The following is an 18945-nucleotide window of genomic DNA, read 5'->3' on the forward strand; positions in this document are numbered from 1 at the left end:
TTTTAGCCAAGAGTTATTGGCCATCTGGTTATCTCTATGATCATGCATGGACTGATCATAAAGATGTCTGTACAGGCGTACCGAAATCTCTTCAAAGTGATTCATATTTACCTCATATTTACCTCACCGCATGAACTGTTCTCTCAAATCTCAAATAAATTTGTGCTGCCAGCTGAAAGCATGTCACGCACCCAAAGCAAACTAGCAAACGCGTCAAGTATAAATCAGCCTTAGCGGAACCTTGTGTATGTATTTTTAAGCAAAAGTAAAAAAAAACGTTTTACTACATGTGTATTTTAAATGTATCCATAGTTGTAACACTATTTCTTCAAACATCAACTTATGGTAAACAACAATAAAAAATACATTCTGGTAGCCATGTTCGTAAAACTTGCATACCATCTGCCTCTCATCGGTTGTGATTGGCATGATTTTTGGCGTTAAGGGATTATTAAGAGATATGTTTTTAAAGAATAAAGAGCTTTGGGCTGACCAACCAAACTGATGTCAAGTGCAGGGGAAGGTCTTTTTTTCGACTTTTACTCCACGAGAACAGAATGTTCAGGAGACCAATGGATTGCTTAGCGTGGTTTGGACTAATGATATGGTGCATGATTGCATGTGTGGTGCTCTTGAGGAAGAAAGCGAAAGTGTGTGCAAGAAGCGAAATAGGGAAAGCGAAATAGGGAAAGAAGTACTTCCTTTGTTTGCATTATTTTGGCTAATTTCTGTATTTTTATATCACGTTCACCTCTCTCAGTACTTTTTTTTTTTTTAACAAAAGATTTTATGGATCTTCTAAAATGTTCCAAATGTCTTGTAAACTTGTAGTCTGTAAACAGATTTTGCTCTCTATTAAAATCCAAGCATCCTTGCTGCCATTCATTATATGGTTAAAATGAGGTCAAATGCCAGTGGTTAAGTCATAAAGTTAACCCATACTTAAGGTGCCTTATAAAAGTTAGCCATCGTAGGAATGGGGACTCCCTGTGAAGTGAGATTTATTCTGCAAACATGAAGGTTACAGTTGCATGTCTTCCAATATGATTTAGGTCATGTGAAAAAAAAACCAGATTGATCAGGCCCATGATTCATACTGTGCCAATATGTTTGCACATTTTGATGAATTCTTACTAATAACATTAGAAATGGATGTTTTAGACTCTCATATGTCAATTTTCTTGTGTGGGTTTGTGAATCATTGTGCGTTTAATATGACCTTAAAAGCCCCTTCTCTGAGAAATCTTGCCAGAGTGATTATGAATGTCATGTGTCATGGAAATCTGCCTTAGATGTGCTAGATCTCCTTCCTGCTTGGCTGGTATATTTACTGGATGACTCGTTTCCTTTCTAAACCCCGAAGTACTGCTGCCTGTGCCTCACACACCATAAAATTATGGGATTATGAAAGTATTATGACAAAATTCCTGCAGTCCACACACAGCAGCTCATTCATTTGGGCCCGTCTCCATGTTGGTGGGCCTGCCAGTCGAACAGTCATATTGAAATTCACTTTAGATTAAATTGTAGAAAGTGCTCAATTACCTCTAGATCTGCTTTTTCTGTATGTTACAATATTTAGTGGAGTTTTATGGACTAAACACAACTTCTGTCAATACATTTAGAATTAGACTTGGAGAGAGTCATTTTGAATTTGCTAGATTTTGAATGGAAGATCATGAGCTCAGCATCAAATGTATGAGTAAAAATGGCTGCAGCATTTTTATTTTTAATTTGAGTAGCTCTGTCCTGTAAGCTACTTATAGTGTACGTTGCTGTGGCCAGAACTGTCTTTGCCGCATGAAACATTCTAAATCTTCTACAGCATCCTGAGGGTGTGATTAAGGGTGGTGGTCACGATGTTGCCATGAAGAAAGGAGCTTGGACAGAGGCCAGTGTCTCTGCGTCGTGCTGCTGTCAGCAAAAGTGCAGCAAGAAATCAATACTGAAATGAGTTGTGACGAGGCTGTCCTTTTTTCTATTGCAAGGTCTTCTTTAGCTTAGTGGGCTATTTTTTTCCATTGGCGTGTTTATGTGAGCTTTGAACATTTTTAAAATTCAGACAAAATTGTCTAGTTTGAGGGTGGAAATTCTCTAAAGATACAGTATGAATGGTTGCTTTTGTCCATATCTCCAAAGTTGGTGTGTATAAACAAACCCTAGTTTCCCTTAGTAAGTTATTCAGTTAAACAAAAATCTGGAAAATCCGTTTAGGCAATTAAAAATTTGTTTTGCAATAGAAACTCAAACTTTGTTTTTTTTTGTTTTTTTTTTTGTCTTGCAGGTCAACAAAACTCGATCACCACTTATAGCGGAGTTCTGGCTCCTGACATGTGGACTTGAAACTTGTCTTTGATTTCTGATGTGCATAAGCTGCTTAGACAACTCCACTATACAAATGTGTACCCCTCCATCAAACAATTATAAAGACCTCACAGTAGAGTAGTATCAGAAGGGCAAAATGACAGACACAACAAATCGCCATCTGAGACACAAGTTGCAGAGTTTAGGACGGCGTCTGGATGAACTTGAAGAGGCCAAAGGCAAGTTACAGAAAGCTGAAGATGAACTTCTTGACATTCAGGACAAAATCATACAGGCTGAGGGGAGTAATTCCTCATTGCTCACAGATGTGGAAACAATGCGAAAGAGATTACTTAAAATCGAAGGTAAAGATGAGGAGGTCAGGAAAGCAGAAGATCTTTGTCGTGAGGTTAGGGAGAAATTAGATCAGGAGGAGAAACTTACTAAGGATTTTAAAGTGGATATTGAGCGTCTTCAGCGCAGAATGACTGAACTTGAGAAACTTGAAGAGGCTTTTGGTAAAAGCAAGTCAGACTGTACCCAGTTGTGCCTTAGTCTTAATGAGGAGAAAAACCTGACTAAAAAGCTTGCAGCAGAGCTTGATGCTTTGAAGGCTCGCGTAAAGGAAGTGGATGCCTCTGAAGGTCGACTAGACAAGGCAGAGAAATCTCTCACTGCAGAGATGGAAAAGCTAAAAAGTCTCACTCAGACATTCATGAATGAACGCAAAAGGCTTCTGGATAAGCAAAGAGAGGACGACAAAATCATACTCAGGTTGACTGAGAAGCTTGAACGTCAAAAAAATAAAGTAGGCACAACAGACCACAGCCGAACTGATTCTAGAGATCTTCGAATTGAGGATGAGTTATCATCAGGACTTACATGCAAACTGGCCAGGAAGAAGAGTCTTGACTACTTTAAGCATTCAGATGATTTTGATTTGAGAAATGAGTCGGAGAACGAGAAAAATTGCTTACAAGGTCAGGAAGATAATAAGGTTAAAGACCTCAGTCAGGAAGTGGAAAGACTGAAGAATCGTTTGAAGCAGATGGAGTTAGTGGAGGAGGACTTGAGGAACATGGAATCCAAGAATACTGAACTCATTGAGAAATACCAGCAGGAGAGGAACCGTAGTCAAGCTCTCCATGACCAAGTAGAGCAAATGAGAATGGAGCTCAATGTTTGCAGCACTAGTAATGGAAACTCAGCAATTACCAGCACTACAAAGGTCCTGGAGAATGGCAAGGCAGAAAATGAGGAGTTTAATGTACGGGGAGGTTTCAGACAGGATAAACCTAAATTTCTAAACAGGAGTCCTGCTTCTTCCGAACAAGTCACCTCCAAATACAAAAGCAGAGATTCCTCTCCTCAACAGAGGCGAGAAACAAAGCTGAGGAACAAAGATCTTTGTCACTCCAGAGAAAGTTCCCCAAAGACTGTACGTAGGACTCTTAGTCCAGCACATAATGTTAGAAAAGGTCAAAAGACCGGTGCTTCCAACACTTCTGACAATGGAACAAGAGATGGTAAGAAAGAGGAAAAAAATGCAAGTGCCTCGTCATGTGCTCTCAGCGAAAGCAAGAAAGTTTCAGTCCTTAGTCGCTATCCTCCAGCTGTTAATGACCAAAGGTCCTGGAGGCCATCGGTCAAACAAAATGACAATGATGGCAAGAAGAGTCGAGTGGAGAAGTTGTCCAAGTGCCCTGGAAGTGATAATGAATCGAGCAACTCTGATGGGACACACTTAAATTCAGCCAGAGCCACTATTGTTGCTTCACCTGAAAAAGGACTTACTGATCCTGAGAGTTTAGATCAGGATACTTCTGCTGTGTTGAGTCTCTCAAAGGCAAACGGATCCTATACTGCTTATAGGTCCCATGTATCTCCGTCTTTCCTGACTGATCATGGATCGGATGGCCACTCCTCAGCATCTGAAACAGAATCTACAGGCTCAAGGAGATCGGTTGGTGAACAAAGTGATCCCCTGGTGTCAAGTACAAGTGGAAGAACATCAAAGTACACTAGATACTCACGACTACAAGATTCTTACTCTGATGCTTCCTCAAAGAGCCCCTTTAGTGAGGAGCAGCAGAGGCCTCTTACAATGGAAGAGGAAGCACAGGAGACTGCACATTCTTCCTCAGGTATTGAGGTCCGCAGGGTATGCAGCCCTCGTGAATCCCTCCAGTCAAAAGCTGTCATCAAACAAGCCATTGTTGAGATCGACAGGAAGGAAGTGATGTCAGGGGGAACCACAGAGGCTTTGACCACCAGTGGAAAACCCAAGATCTCCACTAAGCCAGTATTGACTAGCAAAATGACCAGCAGTATCACTTTCTATCCCAATGACCCCAGCTCCTCTCGAACAAGCAGTCGGAGCAGTAGTTTATCAAGTGAGCCCCCTTCCAAGGAAAGGCACACTTCCACCAGTAATATTGTCATTGGCCCAAGCAGTGAACACAGAGGTAGCATCTCTATACCTTATGAAATATCCATCCCTAAGAGTGAGCTCACTCTGCGTCAAAGTGAAACTGACACCGACTTCTCTGAACCTCACAGTTACCTTGAGACTGCTCCATTGGAGGCAACCCTTTTGTCTCAAAACAGCTTCAGCCTCCAGTCTTCTGATGCTTCAGACTTCAACAATGACATTGAGTCTGGGTTTGAGAGCAGCAGTAGCAGCACAACAGTGACCAGCTGGAGAAGCCACGCTCACAACCACCTCTCATATGATGACAGTTTGCCAGAAATGAGAAACATCACAGTCAGGAGCACTTGGAAGAGCCGTGGAGCAGCTTCTGTAGATGAATCTGTTCGAGCACTCAGGCAAGATGGCTCAGAGGATGAGAGTGAGTCTTCAACCACCTGGAGAGCATATAGGGCTACTACAGTGCTGGACACTCCAGCAAACTCTAACATGGGTGCTAACTGTGCAAATAAACCAAGCCCAGCAGAGGTATACATGCGTAGGATCAACAATTCAGCATCATCTGTTCCTGAGCCAGGACGGAGAAACAAGAAGCCCCCTTCACCAGAGAGGGCTATTGCACATGAGCCTGTCAGTGCCCAGCAACTTCAACCAAGAGTCCGGAAACAACCCCTGGTGAGTACAGATTTTTACAATTTGCTTGACTAAAAGATTGAAGATTGCATTTTCAGGTATTCAGTATGGATTTTTCACATATGTCCTGTTATAGCTGTGAGAGATTTGCCAAGGGAAATGTTACATTGTTAGATAACGATAAACAGGAGTGTAACATATCCTGCTAATTCTGATGTGAAGTCATCACACATGTTTATGAAAATCATCTGATAATTTAGATCCAATCTTGTTTGTATCTTTTTATTTGAGTTTTTCCACATCAATTCTGTTCACATATTTAATTTGCCACAATCTTGATTAATAATACTTTTTAGTCATGGAATTTAACATATTTGTTTAAAGTTTGTTTGATTTGGAAGTCTTTCATCTAATCCTCTGCATCTGGAAGAAGGTGAAGGGGACAGATCTTTCGTAAGCATGATTTATTTTTAGATCATTCTCCATCTGCTGAAGGAGAAAAATAGGCCCTTGAGGGATCGTTTTCTCTTCTGTTTTTCTTGATATGGAATCTGTGCCGGGAAATTGTGCTTTCTAGTTGTTATGACCAGTTTTGTGTTTTGGGTCTGTCATTTGAATACAAGTAATCTCATGTCTTGACTAAAGTATATAAAAAGAACGATTGTTATTTACATTATTATATATATTTTTGTCACTCATTGCTTTACAATTTTTGGAGGATGATCTAGCTAAGGGTACAATTTAATATTTCTGCTCCTCCTTGGTGGTGCAATAAGTGGTACAACTCATTTATTACAACATTCATTTGAGCATGTTCATAAGATTACCCATTAAGCAGTACTGTATGGATGTCGTGTTTGTATGTTTATTTTTGGTCAGTTATTGTATTTATGGTAAAAAAATATATATATATTATATAAAAAGTTATTCAAGTATGACATAAGCTATGTTTCCAGTCAAAGATTATTATTCAAATTACATTTATGCACAAAACTGGAATATCACATAAATTGTTTGTGAATAAAGCATCATTTCCATCAATGATTCAGAGAGAAAAAAAATCGTCACTTCTTGATAAACTGGCACAAAATTTTAAAGAAAAAAATGGAATTTGCTGCAGTAGGAAAGTAGGGCCTTTTTTAAATAATAAAATAAATCACTTGTGCCAGACGAAGGAAAAAGCAATTAACGTGTGGTGCTTTTAGCGGTGCAAGACACCACTTAAGATGGTTCTAAAATCTAATATTACTGAACCACTTTGGTGACGGACTCTGTCTTAGAGAATGCCATCATAAAAATGACCAAAACATAATTTCAGTGTTTTATAATGCGATCGGCCCAATGGTTTGTCCATTAATGCAGTGGTCCTCAACCACTGGGCTGCGGACTGTTATCGATCTGTGAATTAATTGGTACCAGGCCACACAAGAAATCATTAATTATTTCTGTTTTATTTATTATCTGAGTCTGAACATTTTTTATTTTGAAAAAAAATCTTTTATTTTGAAAAATGACCGTATTCTCTTGCTTATATCTTGGTCACTTGAACACCCGAGTTTAACCCACAAGCAGCAAAATAAGTAAGAAACAGACATCTTTGGAAAGTTTCTTCGCTAAGAGGAAAAAGCCCAGTGAAGGATCCGCAAACTGCCAAGTAATAGATCCGCAAGCCACTTGTCAACAAATGAGGTGAATCCAGCATGTCTTTTCTAGGGTTCGCGTAAGTTCGTTTTTTTTTTCCAATAGAGGTGTGCAGCTGCATGTGCAAGCAGCGTGAAATCAGCCTTGATGCGCTTGCGCCTTCCAGACACACCCAGTTGAATGAATGCCACGAGCGCTTGGCGAGTCCTGTAACAAGAACTGACCATTCAGCTTGTATGGAATATACACATTTTGGTAGACTATTTATCTCAAACAAACACAGAACCCCCAAACACTGCAGTGCTTGATGGTCACCTTGCCTAATAATCTACGAACCTCCGACCAAACCCCCAACAAAATTTGTCAAGTGTTGACTGGTCTGCAGTGATATAAAGGTTGAGAGCCACTGCATTAATGCCATGCCATCACATCCTGCCTCTTCTTGTTATCACACAATCTTTTAAAACAAAGGTTTTTTGTTTGTTTGTTTGTTTGTTTTATGCATGGTGACGCAGTTGCACAGTGGTTAGTACATTTGCTTCACAACAAGAAGGTCGCTGGTTCAAGCCTTGGCTGGGTCAGTTGGCATTTCTGTGTGGAGTTTGCATTTTCTCCCAGTATTCGCGTGGGTTTCCTCCGGGTGCTCCGGTTTCCCCCACAACTCCAAAGACGTGGTACAGGTGAATTGAGCATGCTAAAATTGACCTGTGTGTGTGTGTGTGTGTGTGTGTGCGTGCGTGCGTGCGTGCGTGCGTGCGTGTGAGAATGAGTGTGAGAATGAGTGTGTATGGATGTTTCTCAGTGTTGGGTTGCGGCTGGAAGGGCATCTGCTGCGTAAAAAACATATGCTGGATAAGTTGGCGGTTCATTTTTCTGTGGGGACCCCAGATTAATAAAGGGACTAAGCTGAAAAGAAAATGAATGAATGTTTTGTGCATGGAGTTTTTTGGTTAATATTTTTTCCCATCTCAGTTTTTGCACTTTTTTTTAATTGGATAAAAAGTGTATCCTACTTAGTTGTGGGCATAAGTTATTATATGCAATATTCCAAACTGCGCATAAAATTAGGGTGGATGAAAATAGATATATTTCACGATGCATGTTTTTTTCACAGTTATCATATTTGTCTAGTAATATTTAAGTGTATGATATTAATACATGTCAGAAGGGTGGTGAAAGCTAATGATGGACAGGTCAGGGGTCAAGCCTTTGTTTTTAGTCAGGTCAACTGGCAGTTTTTGTCTCATCAGCTTAACCAATTTGAGTCTGGCGTCACCCCAGCAGTCAAAACAAAACATGGAAAGTGGGCCCTTTTCACAAGCCGTTATCCTTTTTCACTTACAGAGAATGCATGTAAGAGAATGGAGCTGCATCCTATCAGAGCACCAATTACCATCATCCTCTCATTAAACATCTCAAACAGCCCAGCCCCCCAAATTTACCCACAAAGACCTAATTAAACCACCAAGATGGACCTCAAACATGGCCCCTTCCTGGCACACGACTAACCGAAAGCTGCCCCTCTTTCTGCTTTCTCACATTCTATTTCATGCCATGTTTGTTTTCTTTGTCCGTTGCACTGATGGATGGCAAATGGCCTGTTCATTTATCTGAGAAAGTTGAAAGATTTATGCACAAGTGAATTCTAGCACTTGCAAAAGCAGAGGTCAGATCATTCGTCTTACTCCCTTCTCTCTATCACTCAGTGAAGGTTAGTTTTCTTTGTGCTACAGATGGTTCTTTCTGCTGTCATTGCAGCTGTAAGTTAATCTACTGCTATTGTGATCACACAATTCTTCATTCGCTCCTACTTCTCTCTGTCGGAGATTCGCCATCATTAATCTTTACCTTTTTCATCTTTAAAGCATCTTTCCATCTGTAGAAGTAAATGTGATTTGTTTCATAGACTTTTAAAATTGAAATGGGGGGAAAAGAAGAAAAGGTTCCAAAGAATAAAGATGTTTATTTTGGTCAAAGATGAGATTTCCTATTTTGGTGCACATTAAAATGGTTTTATATGCATGGAAAACATAATAAATGAAAGTAAAATTAACTTTTGTGAAAGTATGCTGTGTCCAATATACAGTCCTCAGCATAATCAAGTGCACCCCATTTTGAAAATGAATATTTGTGTTTGTATCGCACTGCTACAAGTGTGATATTGCATTTTTTCAACAGTTTGACGGCATAATTGTGTATATAAAAACAAAATCAAACATGGAGTCTCAAAAACCCTTTTGTATGAGTAACTACTTTCTTCCACATTGGATTCAAATCATAAGCTGACAGTTAAACAGCTGAGCGAGCATCTTTTAAACTTTTTATCTGAAGTGTCTGCTTTCTGCTGACTGTATGTGGGCGGAGTAATACACAAAGGGTAGAGAGGCTGTACAGGTGCTGATATTACTTAAATATATCACGGCTATCAGCCAATCAGATTCGAGAACCAGACAGAACTGGCGTGTGTGTGTGTGTGTGTGTGTGTGTGTGTGTGTGTGTGTGTGTGTGTGTGTGTGTGTGTGTGTGTGTGTGTGTGTGTGTGTGTGTGTGTGTGTGTGTGTGTGTGTGTGTGTGTGTGTGTGTGTGTGTGTGTGTGTGTGTGTGTGTGTGTGTGTGTGTGTATTTGATATGATATGTATATTTTGTAAACATAGCTGCAGAAAAATATTTGTGACACCTAATGACATTTGATTGTTACATTGGTAATTATGTTGTACATGGTATTTTGAGCAAACCATGGTAAAAAAAAATGTGGTATTCATTCTTTAATAAAAAATAAATTAACTTTTAAAAGAAGTTAAAGTGCGAAAAAAGCATGAAGTCACTTCTTTTATGCTTGAATTACTTTTTATATTTTGGAAATAATTAAATATGACAGAGTGGCTTTAAGTGAAAATTGACATTTTTGCACAAAATTATTAACATGATCATTGATTCTTTTTTTTTTCAGTATTTAAATTTTTATAATGAAATTTCATAGTTAAGGATGAATAACCTGGTTCTGGGACAAGATTAAAATGAAAACATGGCCACTTCATTTTGATGGTTCGTTTGTTGAATTTAAGTTACATTGATACTACATGCCAACTAATTCTTATTAGACTATTAGTTGACTGTAAGGTTGGGGTTATGATTGGGGTTAGGGTTGGTGTAAATTGACATGTACTTGCAAAGTTTCTTATAGTCAATTAAATGTCTGTTGAAGGATCAGTATCAACAGATATTAAGCCTACAGTCTACAAACACTCAAATGGAATATCAAAATAAAGTGTTACGGAAAACTTTTTTATACAAAGTCAATGTGGAAAAAGTAGCATAAAAGAAGGAAACCTTTTCAAGACGAAAAAAAGTAATGCCAGTTTTAATAAAATGTAACCCCTGGAACACTAAAAGTGCATTTAGTTTAAGGAGGCACCCAACTATTCCCAGTCTAACCGACTTTAACAACTGATTGAAAGCAATCTTCATCCATTCCCACTCAATCTGGAGTCCATTAGGAAAGATTTATCTAATCAGTCATAGTCAGGCATGCATTCAACTTTATCTTCAACTCGTGATTCTTTTTTTTTCCTCCCTGAATTTAGCCCTCTCAATAAATACCTCACTCCAGGTTATCACTCTAATTTTGACACACAACATGATCCTTGTTTAAATGAAGAAACGGCATGTGAACTAAGATCTGTTTATCAGTTGTTGTTTTTTATTATTATTATTCTGTTTGGATGATAATTAAGAGCTGTGTTGTAAAAATTTGCAGACTTTAGCTTGTAAAAGCAATCTCTTAAATAAATTGCCATCACAGCTGTGAAATTGTTAACTCATTAAAGGGATAATTCACCCAAAAAATGAGCATTTACTCACCTTTAAGTGGGTTAATAGATTTAAGACTTTGGTTTTTCTGAAGAATGTTAGAAAGCTGTAACCATTGATTTCCATAGTGTTTGTATGTCCTAATATAAAAGGCAATGGGTACAGGTACATTTTTCAACAAATTCTTTTGCGTTCAACAGAAAAAAAAGATGCTCAAACAGGTTTGTGACAAATGAAAGGTGAGTAAATGATAAAAACGATGAATGAATTTTCAGTTTTCAGTGAATTACCAGGGTATCTGCAGTGAGTTAAACAGTCTTAAAGTCACTGAAATATTGTGTTTTGTGTCTTAAATCATTTTAAACTGGTCTTCATTATCTTCTGTCCAAGTAAAGCTACCCAATTAGGCTGACATTCATCCAATCACCAACAATCCATTTTAATAAAACCTTTTTTATTTATTTATTTTTTATTATTATTGCAACGAGATACAATTTAAAATAACTGTTAAAAATGTTTTAACAGCAATTTCTCCAAAATAAATTTCCTAATCACTGCAAGAAAACTAAAACTAAACAGTTCCTCATGATAATAATGAAGCAGTACGTCCCTTTATGTTATCTTCTATTTATACAAAAACTATTTACAGAAGTAAGGTAAAGTAGACATAATATTTATAAATAGACATGAAACTTAAGGTTTTATAATAGAAAACCATTAGGTTGAAAAGAAGCTATAGTATACGCAATCAATTTGGACCAAAAGCCAAAAAATATATATTTTTGATTATTTATGTAATTGCCACCACAGTAAATATTCTTTTAACAATGTTAAACTTGTCATTTTAACAAGAGTTTTCTTGTTTTGACACATTAAAGTATGCCGCTAAGAGAAAATTACGTTCTATTGGCTCAACCGGGCCATTAGAAATAATCATTAGTGTTTGTCCTGCATAAATCTAAAGTTTCATTCATAACGGTCTTAAAAGCGTCCTCAAAAGTCTTAAATTTGACTTGATGATAATAGTAATAATAATAATAATAATAATTCCTTACATTTATGTAGCGCTTTTCTGGACGATTAAAGCGCTTGATAAAACCTGCCCAAACCCTGATTATCTCTTTCATTTCTAATTCCCTTAATGTATACACTTTAATAAATATATGTAAATTTGCAGTTTTCTGGGATTTCATGTTTTTATTTTTTTCCCTAACAACTTTTATCTTTGGAAATTTAAAAAAACTGACTTTTATTAAGGTTTGTAATATTAAAATGTGATATATTGTATGGGTTGGTGTTGTATTTTATGCCACAAATAATAATACAATTTCTTATACATTATTTCAAAGTGCTAAAATGTCAATAAAAGTCACTTTGTTGAACTGTAGATCTAAATGTTCTACATCAAAAGTGGACAGAGCAGAGGTGAAGGTCTTATAATGCAGTTCACAATCATGAGCAGAAAACACTTTTGAATCAAACATTACGAAAGCTGTTTATATTTACAAATATTTATTGAAGAGTATATAACCCACATTCCATCGAATGATTGCATCTCTCCGTAGCTTGACCGTGGATGTCTGTATTAAAAGCTTCTCTTGGATTTCCAGACATGTGATCAATACCATAGTGATCTGAAGGAGATTCAATCCGCTCATCAATGATTCGCCATGGTAGAGCTGACAGGGACAGTGAGGCTTTATCTCCTCCATTAATGATGAAGGCACAAGTCCAGGACTGTCCTCGCAGATCAAGGTCATGTGTTTCGAGTCTCTGACATAAAGCCTATGCGAGTCAAATATACGTGCTGAAGTCATTAATACTCCTGCTGCGAGGAGGCCTGTATAAAGTAAAGTAATCCCGCTCGGCCAGATGTCGTGTTATGTTTAGAGCTGGAATGACTTTTCATCCCTGCTTATAAAAATACACAAATCTGGAGTGATTTATGGAGGAATTTTGATCACAGGTTCATTCTGTATTTTTTTTCCCCCAAATTTTTTTACTAGAAGTTCATATGGGAAAATTATGTTTAGACAGGCAACCATTAGCTGCTTACTGATGTAAAATACTTAGTCAACATCTGATGTACAGATAAAATAGCACTTTGGTGTTTGTGTAGTGTGATGATCTTTGCATTTAGTAAATTGTAGAGCTTGAATTGTTGAATTTATTCTTTCACTTTGTCTGTACTGCTCCTTTGTTTAATAGATTTTAATTTGGAGCCAATTAAAGGTGTGTTCACACTTGTAGTTTGGTTCTCAAAACAGGAAAATCATTTCTGATGTATAATTTGTAGTGGGCATGGCAAACTTCCAAAATAATGCTGTGTGCTGTGCTAAAAAGTTTCATTGTATACCAAGGCTCCATGATATTGGAAAAATACAGTTTTTTTTTGTTTTGTTTTTTTGTTTTTTACCTAAACATTTTACAATATGAATGTAACCTTTGATCCTGGACCAAAAAAACAATGCTCTAATTTTTGACCATAAAACAAAAATCTGAAGTTTTAAGTAAATATCATGTTGTATGAAGACATTTTGTACTTTTCCTGCTGTAAATATACTAAATGTAATTTCTAATCAGTAATATCCATTGCTAAGAACTTAATTTGTTCAACATTTAAGGCTATTTGCTCTATTTCGATTTTTTTTAACCCTCAAATTGATTCCAGATTTTCAATAGTTGTATCTTTGCCAAATATAGTTAAATCATAAGAAACCATTCATCAATGAAACGCCTATTTATTCAGCATTCAGGTAATCTTTAGTTCTCATTTTTAAAAAGTTGACACTTATCACTGGTTTTGTGTTCCAAGGTCACATTTCACAAAATGATTTTTTAACTACTTGAAAAGAATTCATAATTTTACTTTATTGTTTTTACATAAAATATAATAAACAAACGACTACACTGTAAAATCCAACAGTCAACTTTATCGAATGAAATGAGTGTAGTTATCTCAATTGACTGACAATTAATTCTACCTTTTTGGAAAGAGTTTTGAACTCCGTGTTAAAGGTAATGAGTTAATTAAATACCTCATTACTTCAGCTTAAATGAAGTAGGTTCACAGCACTCATTAGGATTAATTTATTAACTCAAATGGTGTTGTAGCAATTGGAGCAAACGGTTTGAGTTGCCTTAACTTAATGGGTTTTACAGTACTCAGTTGGTTTGAGTTCTTTTCGTTTATTGGGTTTTATTGTTCTCAAATTGATTTGTATACTCAAATGGATTAAGTTCACATTAGGATTAGTTTTTGAACTTAAACGGTTAGTTGCAATCTGTTTCCTCAGATGGTTTAAGTTACCTTTACTTTTTGGGTTTTACAGTGTAGGGTTTCCTGTGGAGTCTTAACAGTGTTGATGTAAACAAATTTAATAATAGAATGTAAAATAACACTTTACTGTATCATTGTACAAACTATTAGATTATCTTTCCTAAATTTACAAATATTTTCATTTCTTATGACCAAATGTTTAAATTAGTTCAATCTTACACAGTCATGGGCCTTAACATCTTTCTCTCTATTAGGGATCAACTTTGCAATGACGCTTCAAATCATGTGTGTTCTGAACTGATTCCTGGTTAATTATAATCTTAGCCGTGCAGATCCTGTGATTAAAGATATTGATACTGAAACTGTGTATTGTACATCCTTATTGTATACTTGTACAAACGCTGACATTTTTATCAACAACCCATGAAGTACTTGTAGAATGTTAGAAAAAATTGGTATACTTGATCATTCTGTCATTATTTTGGTTGCAAATGACAGCATGTCCTGTTTTTGGTTTTACTTAATTGGCTTAGTCTGTGTTCATATTTCAGTCAAACCTCAAAAAAAAAAAAAAAACTTTTAGTCAAAGTTGTTTAGTAGTGGTCCATTTTTTAGCAGTCTCTATCCACTGACCAAACCAAAAGGATTGAGCGTTTGCACTCATTTGAATAAACAACACTAACAGAGCAACCACCACAATTTGTCCTAATTGAACCAAACTCATCCCTTTTACTTTATCAAAAACACCCTAAGTAAAGTGCAATAACACGCTTCATTTTCATTCATTTGTAGCGGTCATAAAGATGCCTAACCTCACAAAAACGCAGCATGTTGTAAACATTAAGTATATCAGAATGTAATACTATGTTAATTTTATTATACAGCATTTCATGGTATTGAATAATAATAATAATAATAATAATAATAATCTGTTTTATGGCATTTACATGATACCTTATTACCAAGTTTTCTTTTTTATTAAGTAACCATAACTCTCATAATTACAAAATAGCAAGCACATACTTGAATCTAGGGCTGCTTAATGGCAATGTGTGAATCGGCAATAGACACATCGCAGGATTTGCAATGTCAAGTCGAAATTATAATTAAACAGAAAACAGTTCCGAGGACATGATGTGATTGCAAAGTTTAACCCTAATATAATGATGTAAAAGATGTTTGATGTGTTTTTAAGACCTGTGACTAAGGACTAACTTGGCATGCTCTGATCAATCGGCGAAGATCGGTATCAGCTGATAATCACATTTCATGACTCGATCGGTACTTTCTGATCTGGCTGCTCTCATGAACTGATCACAATTGTGATTGCTTACGAGTTCTATGTTTTTCACAATATTGCAAGTTCACTAAAACCTGGCTGGATATATTAAAGAAATGCAAACACTTAAAATGTACTTCTTGTAATATACCTATTGCAATAACCTGAATAGACCTATTTCATTTTAGTAAAGAATTAATGGGTTTGATAGGTGTGCATAAAATATTTTTATCTGTTTTAGGAATTCTTTTTTGTAAAGCTGCTTCTTATCATGTTGGTGTTTCCACACTAAATGTTTATAAGAGACCTGTTTAAGAGGATGTTGCATATAATCCCTTTGGTTCTCTTAGGTTAGGAGAAGCTTCATTATACTTGGATGGAAAAGGTGCTTTATGCAATGGTACAGTTAAATAAAGCTTGAGCATCAGAATTGATATTTCTGTATCGACCAATAACCATGACAAGGTATCAGTACTCTCGGCTGCAAAAATTCTGTTTAGAGCATCCCTAGTTTTAAGTAAACTTGAACTATATGGGCACAAGAAATGATAAAGTCTGCCACTTTAACAAAGAATGAATGTGTCTGTATTAATGAAGACTCCATGAAGAGTTATTTTACATGTGATTATTTAATTTCTTTACCTCAATACACCACAAAAAACATACATTTCTGTTTATTTCATTTCTATCATTATGCTATTGTTTTCATCAGGGCTTTAATTAGTATTTTTGGGTAATTTTGTAGATTTTTTTTGCAGATGAACTTGCCTACAAAATCCCAATCAAAGGAAAAAGAGGAATTCTTTACAAATAGAGTTCCTAAAGTTATCTTGTGAAATTATATTCATATCATAATATGAATAGTAGAAAAAGAAAATATTGCAATGTCCATTTTTTTCCAATATCTTTCAGCCATATTTGGCTCATAAATTACTCTGAGAATAAAATAATGGACTTTATTGCATCTTTTAGTAACTAGCCATGTTTTACTCTTGCTACTTTTACATAAGTGGTTGATCTGTGGTAGCCTCTTTTTTATTTTTGGTTTAAATAAACCCACATATTGGCAATTTCAGCGCAGTCGCTACTAATATTGACATAATTTGCTTTGAACTTCCTGTACCATAGACTTGCGTGCAGCCCATTCCGTCAGGACATCTTTCTGTTAGATTGTGCTTGGGTAGTTTCCACCCGCTGCCCCTTCCTGAGTGACACAGGAAGTTGCAAGGTTGTGCCTGCCCATTTGGCAGTCGATGCATCGTAACTGGTTTCCTGTACACCCACCTCTCGTATCCCAGCAGGCCTCAAGCCCTATTATGGACAATTAACATCTGTCTGCTGTGTACGAAATTCCACAGCAGTGTGTGGCATATCCTGCTGCCTCATTTGGGAACTTTTTATAACTGACGTCATAAACCATTTGGTTGGCTGAGTAAAGGCTCCACCTTCATGGTAAAGAAAAGAGACAATAGACGTTCTATATTAGGACTTGTTCTGTGGTCAGAGCATTTGCTCTCCCCCAAAATGAGCTTGGTCTGAAACAAAATGGGGAAATTGTACTCTGTGGAGAATAAAAATTTTAATTAAAAATAATTGAATGGGAATGTATTTTTTTTATATCATAATACATTGAAACAAAATATAATTCCCATAAATCTTTATAATAACTACACACTATGAATCATTTATTAAGCATTAGCAAATAGGTAATTCATTATTTGTTAAGCATTAACTCTGCATTAACAGATGGTTTATAAAAACAGCTACAAATGCTGTATTCTTGACTTATAAACATGTGCTTAATGGCTGCATTTTCTTACTTTGTTAATGATTTATTTTTTTATTACTAAATTAGGTATTGCATTATTTACACACCAGTTATTTAAGAATAGTTGGTGTTTTTAAGAACATTCAAAATGTGTAAGTAAATGACAAATAAACTATTTAATTCAACATTTATATATCTTATTATTCAGGCATATAGTAATAGTTACTTTGCATGTTAATAAACACTTTATTAACTCAACTTTATTAAGTTTTGTGACCTTATGTGAAGACTGTTCTTGATTTATAAATGCCTTATAAATTATCTTTTATTATAAAGTGTTGCCATAATTCCTTTTTACCATAGAAATTAATTAATAATGTATTTGTAATACACTTTTTAATTAATTGTATGTGATTACATCAAATATGTGTTCAGAAATCCAACAAAATTACATGATGTAAGAGTTATGTAAATCTCAGGGATTTTTGGGGTTTTGAAAAGACTGTGAATCTCTATAAAACTGTACGAAATCATAATTTGGATGGTAAAATTGTTCAGAAAGTGAAATATATTTTGATTATCAAAATGATGATGATAATAATAATAATGTTTTAAGCTGGTTTTATTTGTTATGTAGGTTTTATACTTCATTTATATTTTATGTATTGCATTTCACACAAGGAAACCGTGATTAAATGTTCCCTAATCTGTTATAGTTCATGTAATGGTTGTGGTTGTGACGGGCCATTTAAAAACCCAGTGTGGCTTGTGTGACACTTTTTTTTTTTCAAGTCGATTGTAATCATTGTTATACAATATCTTATTTGTCGTATGGTTGTCTTCTCAGTCTGTAGATGATCGAGATCCTGCTCTGTCCTCATGGCGCAGGCAGCCTGCAGGTGACTTGGACCCATACGATAGGCCTGGGAGTCGTGGTGCCTGGTCCAGCAGAAACCGCACAGCTGATGGAAGCCGGTCGTGGTCAAATCGTCATCTGGACAACTGAACCATATTGCCCACATTTCCAACTCGAGGTATGCGTTTATTTAATCTTATTCATTTAATGTGCCCCTATTATGCTTTTATTTGAGTATTGCCATGAAGTGTGTAAAGTAACCCTTGATGAATGTAACAGATAAAAAAAAGTAACTACTGCAACAAGTCTTCAGCAATTACAGTTTCACTCCTGTAATTAATCTGCGAATTAGACTAATACCTGAAGGTCTTCATTGACTGCCCACAAACAACATCTACTTTAAACCACATTCGAACACTTTAGCTAGTTCGTTTTGTTAACATCAAATTGAGTAGGACATGAAATATTGATCTTTGCATCAACTTTATCGGTCTTTACAAAAACTCTAGCTGCAAAGTTAATCTCTCAGTTAAAGAATTTAAAATTAGGGCTGTGCAAATATTAACATTTCGATTTCGGGTCTCAACATTCACAAAAACTATGCAATATATATATAAAAAACGAATTTACTTGCATCAATTTGTTAAACTATTAAACTACTTCATTAAACTTTTTAACTTGACTGCTCTGAATGATGCACACCACATTCTTGAGCTTTTTTCTGGATGTTGTTATGCTATTTATACATTTTATTTTATTATTTTTTATGTTTATTGTTGACACTTACTTTAGTACAAGCATACAATATTTCAAGTTAAATAGATTTCTGTATGTGACCTTAAATGACATACAATTTATATACAGTATTGTCAAGTGTACTAACTATACATAATACTTTAATTTTGTTAAATTAAAAAAAAGAAAAATAGCAGAAAAATCAACAGAA

The 18945-nt window shown here is 35.8% G+C and overlaps 1 protein-coding gene across 2 annotated transcripts in view; it reads left to right on the forward strand.

Annotated features, from left to right (window-relative positions):
* Positions 1-18945, forward strand: part of luzp1 (leucine zipper protein 1) — a 64508-nt gene that overhangs the window by 39721 nt on the left and 5842 nt on the right. For both annotated transcript variants that reach the window (XM_087290634.1, XM_087290635.1), the window contains exons 2-3: positions 2285-5407; positions 17991-18177. In XM_087290634.1, the coding sequence (XP_087146760.1) occupies positions 2462-5407; positions 17991-18149 (3105 nt within the window). In that variant the 5' untranslated portion in view covers positions 2285-2461 and the 3' untranslated portion in view covers positions 18150-18177. The remainder of the gene's footprint in view (positions 1-2284; positions 5408-17990; positions 18178-18945) is intronic.

The sequence above is a fragment of the Danio rerio genome, chromosome 17 (genome assembly GCF_052040795.2).
Source record: "Danio rerio strain M-AB ecotype USA chromosome 17, GRCz13ab, whole genome shotgun sequence".
In the NCBI taxonomy this organism is placed as follows: domain Eukaryota; kingdom Metazoa; phylum Chordata; class Actinopteri; order Cypriniformes; family Danionidae; genus Danio; species Danio rerio.